Genomic DNA, 14386 nt, shown 5'->3' on the forward strand with positions numbered 1-14386 from the left:
AGGTGAGCCTTGGAGGCTCCCTGGAGCTATTGGGCTAATACGCGATACAATAGACCAGGGGTATTAGTCAATGGAGTTCAACCTACCGGGAACCACGAGCCAGAACCTGGCCCCCCTCAGAGGCACAGCTGGGAGCAATGGCCCCTGGAAAACCCCTGTGGTTGGGGGGTTTTCCTTATCTGCCATCGAATGTAATTAAGCATTCCAGAAAGGTAGGCATAACAAAACAGACCCCCGCATGGTAGGCAGGAGGCAGCCACCACAAGCTCCTCAACTCGAAGGAGAGAGAACTGGCTGCAACCTGTGACCCAAAGCCACACACGAACACCCAGGACCAGGAATGTTGACCAAATAAGGGGCAGTCAGGAAACTGTTCGACTTCCAAAATCCTCGCGCCCAAATATCAGCCCAAGACATGTTGCCAAAGATGGCAGCCAAAGCAGCAATCTTCCGAACGTCATGGGCACGAGAATAGACCACAGGCTGGCTAGATTTAATAACCCTATGGATGACTTGGGAGACCTGAGCCTTAGAACAGGGAATGAGAAACCGGATCAACCCAAATCGCATCCTCGGTCACAGAAGCCAAGGCACGCAGGTAACAGCGAAGAGCTGCAACTAGACAACACCTGATGCATCCCCGGCCTGACCAACCAAGCATCAATGACCCAAGAACCCCTCCAGAAAGCAGCAGTCTCGTTCTTCCCCAGAAAAGGAGAAGGCTGCAAATGAACAAGCTGATTGATTAAAACTTGAAAAAAATTGGGAAATTTAATAAAAGACAAAGAAAAAGAAAAAGCAAGAAGCCAACTTGCAAGCAGAGCGAACACCGCACTGACCAGACAAAGATGACTTCGGACGAGGCATCGGCACAAAAGCTGCACCAAAGGCCCACCTTGACAAGCCGGTGCCCTGGCACTACCATAAAACTTGTGCCAAGACCAAGAAGTACAATCTGCAAGCCAGGAAGACCATAACCCTAGAAGAGGCAATACCAGGGCTCAAAGGAGCGAACCACCAAGGGCCACCCAAATACCAAAGGGGAAACCTGAGAGGAAGAAAACCTCTGGAATGAAACTGAAGAACCCAAAGGAACCTGGGGGGGGGGGAGCCCTAAGCCTACATTTACCGGTGAAACCTGCAGACATTTCGGAGCCGGTAGCCGGGGGAAAGGGGGAAGGGACAGGACGAACCATGCCTAACCAAAACAGGGCAGCCTCGGGGCATCCGTGTGAGCAACCAACGTAGAGTGTTGCAGCAACTTAAACCTAACATACAATGCAGATACCACTTGTACCCGAATACCAATGTCATCAGAACAGGTAGTTGGAGAAAAAGCAGAGAACATGATTCGCAAGACTCCAGGTCAAAGATGTCGGCGACCCAACAGGCAGCAAGATGGAGGCAAAAGCAGTGACTGTCACCCTAAGACAAGGGCACACGGCAACCTTCAAACTTGCACGAGGCGAGCTGGAACTCTGAAGACTCATCCATAGGTCCACCCAGCCCCAAAAAGGTTTTCCAGGGCCCATAGGGTGGCTGCTATGAGATGCCTGGGCAAGGTGTTGCTAACTGGTTCGACCCAAAGTTAACAAGGGAAAGATCAAAACATTGAAACCCCTGCGACGTGTATAATCACGGGGTTCTAGCGGAGGGCCAATAAAATATTAGAAGTGGTTCCATAGTCACACCAGGCAAACAAAACAAAAAAATAAAATAAAAGTCCTGCAAAAGCACAACATCCCCAGAGAAAACAGGAACCGGCCGCTGCATAGGTAAGCTGGCTGCACAATACCTTAATGCTCCAGCCAGCAACAATACCATTTCCTACCCAAGGCCAAACAAGAGCCACAAAACCCCAGCTGGCCTCAAGGGCGGGGTAAATGCCAAGCAGCAAAAACCCCTATGGAAATGGTGTGCCAAAAACACTAGGGAAGAGAACCTTGTCACCCATGGGTCATATTCACAGGGAACTTAGGGAAGGCTGCCCTAAGTGCATGCAGCCCCGATACACTTAAATACACCTGGCTACCACACCACAAACAGTAGAGGACATCACTAAGGCAAAACATTTCCAGGGAACCAAGGCCAGAGTTGATGACTGTCCCAGATCGCACTAGCCAACGAATTGGAGTTGCTGGGTAGCTGGCACGGGGGTCCGGGGCTCCCCCCCTCCCCTCCCAGAGAGAGAAAGGGTGCGCAGATGAGCGCCACAGCAGTGAGGTGTGACGTTTGCTTGGGAATTGAGGAAGTACTGCCTCTGTTTGGTTTTCGGTTGCAATTTTTATTTGCAATGTGGGGTCTGTTTTATTATACCTACCTTTCTGAGTACCTAACCCCGGTCGATGCAGATACGGAAAACTCCCAATCACAGGGGGGTTTTCCAGGGGCCATTGCACCTTGAACCTTTCTGAGGGGTCAGGTTCTGGCTCGTGGTACCCGGTAGGCTGAGCTCCATTGACTAATACAATGGTCTAATGTATCGCATATTTCTGCTTTTCCGTATTTCTGTGGGGAGGGGCTCCCCTCAGAAAACGTACATTTATCAAATGTTACCTAAATCCCTGTACAGTATACTGTAATTACATTAATGATGCAGATAAATAAAATATTTTCACACAGTAAAGGAAATAGAATGTGATTTCACATACTGTTCATGTATTGATCATCAAAGATTATGTATTTTTTTAAATATAAAAAATTATTGAATAATCTATGCCATTCTTCAGTACTGTAGTTAAAATTATTTAATACATTAAATATACAGGAAACATAGTTGAAGATTTAGCTGAATTACAAAAGATGATCCAAAAATATAAATTACAGTACAGAACTATATTACCTTAAATGAATGAAGGGCTGATGTAGAGGTATTAGTGATAGAGATGTAGTATTGTTTTGTGGGCTGGGCTGTAACATCTAGCGAGCATTCAATATTTGTTACATCACGCAGGCGAGCTCGAAACGCATATTCTGCTAAAGCTTGCATTGCTACAAGTGTGTCCTGGAAAAAAAAAGAAAAAATATTAGTACATATCCTGAGACTGAAAGTCAGTGTATACAAATGGATCAAAGATAACTGAAGCAGTCTCATCCACTGCTCCAAAATTACCAAGCTTGGGCCATACAAAAGGTAGGGAGGGTGTATAGATATTTGGTGCCTTGTTGTGAATACAACAATACCCAACTATATATCATTTTGTCTCGTGAAATATTGGACTTCGAATAATCTAGATTTTTACATCTTGACCTTTGAGTCATACCAATAGGTTTGCACTGTAACTCACGAGAGAACATACACAAATGTGATTAAAGGCCATCGGGTTTTATAATTTAATTATAAAAAAGACTGACAATAACTAACATTTTAGCAAATTGACCTTGGACCTGGGGATCTACCTCCTTAAATTATCTCCAATCTTTAATTACTTTGCAAAAAATTAGCAATTAAAACAATAATGAATTCCAGCCCTAGACACCAATCCTTACTGAAATCTTAGAACATGTTAAATATCAAGGCCCGGCATATACCTTCAAGCATTCTCTATATCTATAAAACTCTGAACTGCAGTGCCAATCCCGACCTTCAGTGCTTCCTAGAAGACATTAATAGAACTCATGGTCACCACACGAGGAACAAATATCTTTTTGATATTCATAAAATGTACTCAAAGCTGAAATGCAATGCAAATCAAGGGTTCCAAATTGTGGAATGACCTTCCAAATGTAGTTAAAAGCTGAATATCTCCCAACCATGCTTAAAAAGAGAGACTAAGAAATATTTACTTCATATCATGTAATTCATAAAATATACAGTACAGTGATACCTTGGTTTTCGAATTTAATCTGTTCCCAGAGATGGGTCGTAAGCTGAAACGAATTTTCCCACAAGAAATAATGTAAATTGAATTAATCCGTTCCATACTCCCAAAAATATTAACTTCAAAATACATTTCATACATAATACACACAAGTATTTTGTACTATAGTATGTACAAATTACAGCTTACCTTTCTTGATTACTCTTGTTGGCATATGGAAGACAGTGAGGAAGGGGGGAAAGTGAGGAGGAGAGGTGTTAGTTTTTGGAAGGGAAGTTCCCTTCCATTATAACATCAGGCAGTGATCACTTCTCTGGGGTACTCTCTCTCTCCTATGTTTTGCAGGCATACCACTAGGACCTGGTTGAGGCTAACTGCTTGCTTGTCTTACTAAGACTGTCTAAAGACACTTGTTTTTCCCTACTTTTTAACACTTGTCTGTAAAGAGACATCACATTGTCATTAAAAGGGTCAATGCAACGGCCTGCTACAGCTTTATCTGGGCGAGTTTTTTCAGCAAAACTTTGCAATTTTTCCCATACTTCACCACATTTTCTTAATTAGGAAGAGACATTCTTTAATGTCTGTACTCACAATTATTTTTCTTATTTATATATATACAAGAATGCACCCACCTATATACAAGAAGGTACATTTGGGGGGTTAAGTGAGTACATAGCAATGATGTTTACATTCAGGTAAAGCCACTAGCACGCATAGTGTTTCGAGCAAGTCCTTAATCTAACAGATAATTTTAAGTTGAATCTTAGGTCGAACCTTACCACTGACTTTCTTGGGACTTATGGCGTGATATATAATAATTACTTTTAAGTTCAGAAACCCAAAAAGCAAAAAAACAATGAAATTCTTTACAAAGAATTCAAGCACGATTGTCTCTTAGCAGGAGGCACTGGTATGATGTGCACTATGTGCCAGTGCCAAGGCACTGGCACTGATGTGACAAAATCACATCAGGTCCCCACATTTGCTTCTCTGGTCATTGTTGCTGCCCAAGGTGGAGGAGGAGGACTTGATAGAACAGCAGCTACCAAAAGACTGCTTTCTTGCTGTTCACAGTCTTCACCACCACACCCAGCACTGCCAAGGACATCGTATTCAGATTAAATGGAAATCGCCTTGTTTCTAAGAATTTTGCATCCCACTTCACCATGTCACCCTTTGTGATCTCTTGGTGGCAACATTAGCTTGGGTGGGCTAAAGCCGTCTTAATCTTTTTGACCTCACCTCGATGTGTGACCACTAACTACTCATATGTACCAACACTCCTTTCAACCATTTAAGTGTTGTAATGCTTGATTCACTAGCTAATGCTAACTCCTAACTTGTGGATTACACGAGATATAAGCAGACCTTCAGAAATGCACCCACCTTTTGTACATAAAGCATTTTCCACCCTACACAGCTGCCTAATTTGTCTAGTGTTTGCACTTGTTCTCCACTGACACTTGAGCCTCACTGAGGCACTAGGGCTCTCTTGAAGCCAGGGCCATCCATACCACAAAATTAATCTTAAGAACAAATATACTTTGACTCGGTTTTCTACAAAAGTTAACAACCATATATGTTAACTTTTAAATAAAAAAAATACTTGCCACAGTGGATATGAATGCACAGTCCCAGTCCCTAACAGCATTGAGCCACCTCATGATCCTCTCTGTTGTGACAGTTACACCGTCCCTGGTCAAGAAAACCAGAAGAGCATAACTTGTCGTCTCTACTGCGTGGGAGTCCCACTCTTCAGGCTCTCGTGGCAGCAGGAATGCTCTTTGGCTATTTTCCTGAAGTTTTAGGTGCGTTGTCATGGGTGTACGAGACCAGTATGTCATGTCACCTGTGAATTAAATGAGGAAAAGTTTGTCTGAAGAATTACATCAACATATTACAATACAATACAATACAATTTTATTTAGGTAAGGTACATACATACAATAAATATTTACAAGGATTGTTTGACTTATAGGTAGAGCTAGTACATACAATGCCTAAAGCCACTATTACGCAAAGCGTTTCGGGCATGAAATATTGGTTCACGTATGTGAGTACATTAGGCAATTATCATATCAATAATTAGGTTGAGAGAAGCATTAAAAATGACATATTCCCCAAATTTAATTTCAATAACTAAACATTAGAGGAATGACTGAATAATGAAGTGAAAGACTGATTAAGCACACTGATAAACTAAAACATATAACTGTGGATAATGAAAAGGTTACTCAGTCAGTGAGGCTAAACACCAATAAACCTGACTGACTAAAAGCGTCATGACTCTGACAGTTTCCTCATATCCATTTCAGCATCTATGACAACAATACTCAATATTATGCAAATATTTAATATATGATATATACCTGAATATCTCATTTGTTTATTTAGGATGGTTATAGCTGTTTCAGCTGATGAGCTCCCAACTAGTGTGAGGGCATAGGCACTTATGGCAGTGTGATAGCAGTCATCAAGGTAAACTTGATGGAACTCTAGGAACCTGCAAATACACAAAAATCATAATTCTTAAAATGCATGTATTGTACAGTGAAGTCTCACTTGAATGGAATGCTTCACTGATCCAGAAGAAGATGTGAACTTTCTCCACTAGTAGACTTCTATCATTCCTCACTACAATCAAAAGCAAGTCTTGTATTGAGAAAAAGATTCCATCTGGACTACATTATTTATTGTTACTGTAGCTTAAAAATTCAAAGGAAAACTATACAGAGTATCATACAATACATCTTAAATCAAACTCAAAGTTTTACATTTTCAACGACCTAGTTGTCAATATAACTCACTCAATAGCACGAGCACGGCTATCAACCGCACGTGTTCGAGTGGACCCCTGCAGAGAGCTTAGGCTATTGTGAATAACAATAGCTACCAGGGCTGTGAGGGGCACAGATGAATCCTTACCGCTCTTCATCTACAAAATATTAATTCAAATTAAAGCCATACATTCTTTTCAGTTTTTATAATATACTGTAGACTGAAATGATATGTTAAACTAGAATTGTTACAAACACCTCAGAAAGCAGAAATTAATTACTGATGTGACAATGATCTATATATTTAGTGAACAAATGGGAATCTCTTCAAGGTAAAACAATACTGACTGGACAACTTGCTACAATAACCCACATGGGAAAATTTCAACTGTTAATACATAAAGTAAATAAAACTCCTCTAATATGACTAAAATGGTGAATGCTACAAAAGTCATATTTTAGTATGATCCAACAAAGATCCATAAGCGAACAGTCCTATCAACATATGATAGTGATTATCACCTATCCACAAGTCTTATTAGGTATATTAAAAGAGTAAAATACTTTCATTATAAATCTGAAACAGAGCAATTTTCTTATCCATATAAATTAATATATATATTGTTACGGAAATCTCCTGCTTAGGCAAGGAGATCCTGCCTGTTCCTTTACCGCATCTTCAACAACATACTGCATCTGCATACTCCAGTGTAAGAAATTAACATCAATAACAACAACAATACATGCTCAGAAGCCGTGTCTAGACAGATACTGTACCTCATAACTGCCTTCTGGCTGAAGCTGTAAATACTAATGACAATACTGTACTCCAGTTCAAAACTAAACAGGAAAATCCTCAAATATTGGGAGGATCTTTGAGAAGATGTTGGTTTTCTGCCCCAGTCAAGAGCACTAAAGATGTGTCCCCAAAGTAAATTAAGGTAAGTCTAAACCAAATGTCTGAACATAACTAAAAAAAACAACATTAGAGTTACCTTGCTATCCAGGGTCATCTCTCCCTCCTCCTTAAAGCTGCCATCAGACTTCTGATACTTCATTAAGAACGTCACAGATTTCTGAATTATATGCGGGTCGATATATAAAAAGTTTTCCCAGTCCTCATGTTGGGCTGCCAGAAGAATGTTGAGAACTTTTGCTGTCAGCCTAAAACATGTATTAATTTAGCGTGGTTTTTATATTTCAATAACAAAAGATGAATTAGTGATTACACAAATGGAGTTATATAATTAACACTTTCGCGCTTTAGATTAGAGATAACTCGTCACTGTTTTTTCTTACGATTCCGCATAACAGCCTACTTTTCTCGTCCATCGAAAAAATATTTCTATAAATTCCATTTTTTAACCGAAATGGATGGGGATGCTCTCAGATTGGCCTTAGCCTTATGACTCAGCCTTATTGGCGTGGAACAGCGAGGAATGGCCAACAACAACAAGCATACCACATGTTCCCGACATAGATGCCAGCGCAGCTCCTCCTGCTGACGCGGCAGTTTCAAGACCCGGGCCATCTGGTGCAAGGCGTCCTCTGTTCACCTCAACACCTCAAGCCCACTCATCAACCACAAATTCTGAAATGGACATTGAGGACATAGAACCACTTGATGTTTCTGATTTCATAGAAGATTCTACTACAAGTTTGGTGGTTCCTGTAGAAGACAATATTCCTCCAGTGCATCCAAGAAATAGAAGAATTATAGATTCAGAACAACGTCTCAACTACAAGTTGACGCATGAACTCGTGCACTTGGCTAAAAAAAGAAGATGCCGTGTTTGTTTCAAGTCTGGCAAAAGGAGGGACGTGATATATGGATGTAAAACTTGTGATGTGGCACTGTGCGCTGTGCCTTGCTACACAAGGTACCACCGAAGAAAGATATTTTGGGTGGAGAAAAAATAACCACCGGCAACAGCTTCACTTCACCTAAGAAACATCAGATGAGCAATCTGATCCATCTTCAGGATCAGAAGCCTGAAGATGGTGGAGTGAAGAAAAAATGCTCAACTGTTGATCTTCAATCAACATAGACAGGGTAAGTACACCTATTTGGAATTTTTTATCATCTATAAGAAGTTATATTATATACGTTTTGTAGAGAATTAATTTGCGAATTTTTTGGTACCAGAATGAATATTATATCACAAACTTCTATGAGTAAAAAAACAAAACACAAAGTATGTTTGGGGGTGTGGCGGGTGTGGCTCTGGGTGTGGTGGCCATGTGGTAGTGGGTTTCCTTTAGCCATTGATATATCCAACACGTGGGAAATATTTGTATGTGTTATGTATATGTCTGTGTAGGGAATTTTACTGCGATCACTGTCATACAAATTATAAAATGTTTCAACAAGTATAAACATGACAAACATCAAACGAACGAAAACAATGCGTTCGTTTCTGCCGCGAACGCATACTGAGCGACGTGGTTCTATATTTGGCGCTTCTCTTACACATGCTTTGTACAAATGTTATACATTTCATCTTATAGAAAATTTTATTGCGAACACATTGGTATAAAAAAGAAATACGTACATAGAAAAGTAGGGTCAGGAAACGTATAAATGTATAAACTTTCCAAGCATGATTTCCCCCCTGTGTTTTCGCCAGTGCACTCGCGGCTAACTACTCTCCACTTCACACACTCTTGCGGGTGGGCAATTACCTATATTAAACATTCATATGCATATGTCCGTGTAGAGAATTTTATTGCGATTCCAATGATACCAAAATTAGCGATGTAGGACAACTGTAGGCTTTGCAACCATTAAGAGAGTGGAAACATTTTGTTGTTGTTTGGCGCTCTCGGAGAGTGATCTGCATAGTTTTTTATTTGATGTTGATACTCCTTATGCTTGGGCGACATTTTATAGGTATGCTTTTATAGACAATTTCATTGTGAACACAGTGATAGCAAATTTAAATACGTGCGCCTTCAATTATTGTCAGGACAGTCAAAAGAGTGTACACTTTTTCGGTCTTACCGCGTAGGCGCGCGAAGTGCCGAAAGCATCTGGGGTATTGATTTTTTTTGAGCGCCGAGAGCGCGAAAGTGTTAACTGTACTGCATGTATAGTATCATAAAAACACAATATTGCAGTTATGTATTTCACAAATTACAGTCAAACATCAAACAAATTAGGCGCTAACACTGATTTACCAACGAGTTAAATCCACCAATTCTTGCAAAATTATTGTAACTGAAATCTAATCATTTTTGAAAGATAATAAACCAAAAACAAGAAGTACAACTTGATATCAATACCAATTTCCAACTTCATTATTTATATATTAACATGGTATATATGCAATATAAATACAGTATATTATACACTGTAACGATAATTGATCTTGCACAAGCAAACATGAAGTATGTCACTTAAATAGAGTGCATACATCATGAGCACCCCATTCTTAATAGTGTGTTTACATACCATACACTGGGAGGAGTAAATGCCCACATGCTGAAGCCCCCATTGTAACAACGCCACAGCAGCCCACCAAGTTGGACAGTCAGGTAGTCAAATGCATCTCTTGCCTTCGACATCTCCAGCTGCAAGAACAAGCAGAATCAAAGGGTGTACAAGTGAGGGTGTTGATGTTGAGTGTGTGGCCATAGTATATAGTTGTGTGGGATGTGTTGGGGTACCAGAGGATGTAGTGGTGAAGGGGGAAGGGGTGTCCACTGAGGTATCAATGTTATCAAAACTAATATATTTGTGTTGTATATATATAATCACAAGATCCATACAAAACTGGAAATTCATAAAATAATAGTAATCAGTATATGAATAAAATGTAACCCTCTATTTTGTGGGGCATATTACCCTTCTTTGGCACCCAGGCCAGAAAAGGGACCCAGTCATATCTCTGAGGAGCTACTCACCAAGGCCCCCCCCCCCTATGCACAGCATGGTAGAGCTGGAAGTCCTGGGAATGATGAGTCGGGGTACAGACTCCAGCACCCAGTGTACCACAAAACTGCTTCACAAACAAACAAGGTCTCCAGTTTGGGGGCTCTCCTTAAACTGCCAAATATGTGTGGGATTTGGCTTTGTACCCCATACCAATTAAACTTGCCAATTAAACAGATGATGATAGTCTTTCAGATGCAAAGATGACCATGACTTCAACATAACAGGCCAAAGGTCAGTGGCCGTGTGCCAGATAATGGAAGATGAGACCAATCTGAGTTCAGATGGTTCGCCCACATGCGAGACATTTGTGGGTGGGTGCTACTGCAGAGGTGGAGGTTACTCAACTTAACACACGTTGCATTTCCTCTAGGGCTCTGCAGTCTGTCTATTTTCTGCCGCATGGGCCCCCTGTGGTGACCTTGGTTTTCCAAGTTGGACGGGCCTGAGCAAGCGACTCCCAAGTATTAGTGTTGATGTTGAATGAGGGAGGGAGAAATTCCTCCCTCCCTCTGGTTGGCAGTTTTCGCGTTTCGATATTCAGCCTCTGAACTGAGGTTAGGCAGCCAGCACGAGAGGTCTGGGGGCTTCCCCTTCCCCTTCCCAAGGAGGGAGGGAGCTGCGCAGACAACGGTGCAGCGGCCATTGTGACATCATGCTAGCTTGCTTGTCTTCAGATTGTGGAGTTCTGCTTGATAGTTCGGTTTTTGGTAGCAGTTTTAACCAGGTGGAGTCTGTTGTGGGACATTTACCTTTCTACGTGCCTAACCCGGTAGCTGGCAGACATAGAATACAGTACTTCCAACCACATGGGGTTTCTATAGGCCATTGCTTCTCGTGCCTCTCTGAGGGGGCCAGGTTCTGGCTCGTGGTCCCCGGTAAGCTAGAACTTCAATCAAATTGACTGATGCCACAGTCTAATATATGCATATCAGCCCGGTATAGCTCCAGGGAGCCAGAGGGGCTCTCCACAGAAAAATAGTAATTTTTCACTCCATTCTAGTATTATATATGATACAGTACCTGATTTGTTAGTCGAAGGTAGTGAAGCGTCCATAGTGTTGCCCCAAAGTTGAAGGCGACACCATCAGTGCTCCGGAAATATCTTCCGCCAAATACCTGAGAATGATCCACCGAGATTCCGTCCATTGTTGGCCCAAATACATCACCTGTAATTATTTATGTTAAGTAGCATGTCAGCAATAAAGGAATAATAAATTTGGGAAGAAAATCAAGAAATGGAAAGGTAAGAAAAATATGAAAATGATAAGAGGAAAAGCAAGATTAAATAATAAATAATAGCATAGGACATTTTGCTAAACTTCAAATTACAGTACTATAATAAAAGATAACACAAAATTAATCCTTATGCCAGTGGTATACAGCATAATCAATGCCTATCTACTTCTCATTAAAACAAGAGTGGTATGAGCTTGTCATATTTGTACCTCCATATATTTTCATACTTTTTTTACATCAAATTTCTATATATATATATATATATATATATATATATTGCTTTTTTAAACTACAGTAATTTGTCTATATATTCTCATTGTAAATGAATGATGACAATTTATCCTAGAGTGAAAATGTAGTAGAATGCTGCATTAGAGATAAATAAGTGAAATACAGAATAGCTTTATGTAATAATGTAATAAGACGTTATGTAACATTATGATGTAATGTTATGTAACAATACATAATGTTTATGTAATTTATGTAATAAGACCGAAGCAGTTATCACATGAACATTCACTAAAAGTAAGAGAAAGGTGTCATTGATGAAATTAGAAAAATTTGAAAATATTAAATGATTATTATTACCCCCATTTCCAACTTTAATGGGGTGGGAAGGCATCAACCCGGAGACAAATACAGCAGAGAGAACATTGAAACCCCTCTGGGTCGGGGAAGCAGCCATGGAGGCCCAGCTCAGTCAAGTAATATAATGAAGAAGATTATAGATATTAAAACTCATAAATAACAAACACATCCATTAAATCTGACAGATTCTATTTCATTGGATAAAAATATATCAAAACATCCCGACAAGATTCGTACATGCCCTTAATTGTTTTATGTGCAGGATACAGTATTTGAGTTTTTTTTTTTTTAAACTGATGTAAGATAAAAAGTAAAAATACCTAGAAAATTAAAGAGACAAATACAATACCAGGAAAATGAGAAAGTAATTCAAGATGTATAATGAAAATAATACCAGGAAAATATATCACAATTAATATCAATAAGATCAAGAGAGGTTCTTACCTGCTATAGTGATCCTGGCAGCTGGGGAGCCATAGAGAAAGCGCCTATAGATGCTCAGAGGGATGATAGGACTTTCATCGACAGGAATGTCCAGAAATTCATAAACCAGAGCACGGTTTCTTAGGTCCAATAGCAGTGATGTGTGCTTCCTGACTGGTACGCCTTCAGGCTTCACGAGAACAGTGTGGAGTTCAGTATTTTGTGCGTAATGTTGATACCTAAAATTATCATATAGCAACTGGTTAGGACAGCCAATTTGAGTTTACACTAAAATTCTCACCTTAACCTCAATTTCCCAAGTTTCAGTGTCTCTGCGAACTTGTGACAGAGCTTCCACAGTCACTTCTATCTTTCCTGACTGTCGCGTAACTGCTAGTGGCAGAACCACTTCCTTCGACCCTTCAGCAGGGATCTATGGCAGAAGAAAACTTCCTTGATATATCTGATGTTTTGTTCACACTCAAATGTCCCCATACTTGTAGAGGAAACCAAAAGTAAACTTTCAGGCAAACCAGACAACTGTGACACAGTAACTTTTAGACAGCGGCTATGGAGTTATACCTGTGTATGCACGATAAATTAAAAAAATTCCAACAAATAATTTTTCATTATAGAATTATTACTTTGCATGCAGAATGTAAGAAAAACATGAAAAATAGTGAAACAATAAATATTCACTTAGGTGGAGGGGCTCTGCGAGGCTGCATCTGGCACATGTCAATGCCTGGAGCCTGACTATGCTGATGCTTCCTGTTTTATCCTCCGATATTTCACTGATTGTTTTATCACTTTTTTTTCTATTTTTACATCCACTGATAGCTTTTAAATCCATATTTGCTTCATACATTTAAAACCCAGACAATAATTGTTTAAATCATCATATAATGATGACTGCATTCTTCTAGTAACATCCATAACGATAACTACATCTGAACCATAAAATTGATGCAGGATCTTTTTCCACGTGTCTAGGTAAACTCCATTACATCCACATATCCTTATTATATAATGTACATATTTGCATCATACATGTAAAACCCAGACAATAATTTGTTAACTCTTCATGATGATAACCGCATTACCCTGTGAATCAACAATTAACAATAACCGATGTCTAAGGGTTAATGAGAACTAAAAGTTCCCATAGTCGGAGAGACAGAAGGCTGTTAAGTTTATCAAATGCAACCCAAAAATGTTGTAATGACTGGTATGTAATTTCTTGTTTATATATTTATTAATCTAAATGTTTTACTAGTTAAAATACCAGTTTGTAATATTTTTTGTAATATTAATTCTTATGTTTCATTTGCTAGTGTTTGCATGTTAAATTGTTATGAGAGCATGTTTGTTTACATCTGTGTGTAAAGTAGATTTCTTACGCTTGTTTTTGTGAGGGCAGAATCCTCGCACAACCTCCCTTCAGAGCTGGAGCTAGTATTGGGCAGAGGTGTGAGGGAGTTGGAGGTGTTGGCCCTAGTTTTCTCCATGTAATTAAGTACAGTGCAGTAGTCAATCAAGTGATTTGATAAATTTATTCCGTGTTGCATTATGTTCCATTTCCAGAGTTGGTTTTTTAAAAAATG

At 39.8% G+C, this 14386-nt stretch overlaps 1 protein-coding gene across 1 annotated transcript in view; it reads right to left on the reverse strand.

Moving 5' to 3' along the window:
- Window positions 1-14386, reverse strand: part of LOC123758874 (CD109 antigen) — a 69006-nt gene that overhangs the window by 12401 nt on the left and 42219 nt on the right. The window contains exons 23-31 of the mRNA XM_045743641.2: window positions 13084-13215; window positions 12804-12972; window positions 11556-11701; window positions 10053-10171; window positions 7597-7765; window positions 6632-6759; window positions 6194-6327; window positions 5435-5673; window positions 2843-3004 (exon numbers count right to left, since the gene is read on the reverse strand). Of these exons, the coding sequence (XP_045599597.2) occupies window positions 2843-3004; window positions 5435-5673; window positions 6194-6327; window positions 6632-6759; window positions 7597-7765; window positions 10053-10171; window positions 11556-11701; window positions 12804-12972; window positions 13084-13215 (1398 nt within the window). The remainder of the gene's footprint in view (window positions 1-2842; window positions 3005-5434; window positions 5674-6193; window positions 6328-6631; window positions 6760-7596; window positions 7766-10052; window positions 10172-11555; window positions 11702-12803; window positions 12973-13083; window positions 13216-14386) is intronic.

This window comes from Procambarus clarkii, chromosome 31 (genome assembly GCF_040958095.1).
Source record: "Procambarus clarkii isolate CNS0578487 chromosome 31, FALCON_Pclarkii_2.0, whole genome shotgun sequence".
In the NCBI taxonomy this organism is placed as follows: Eukaryota; Metazoa; Arthropoda; class Malacostraca; order Decapoda; family Cambaridae; genus Procambarus; species Procambarus clarkii.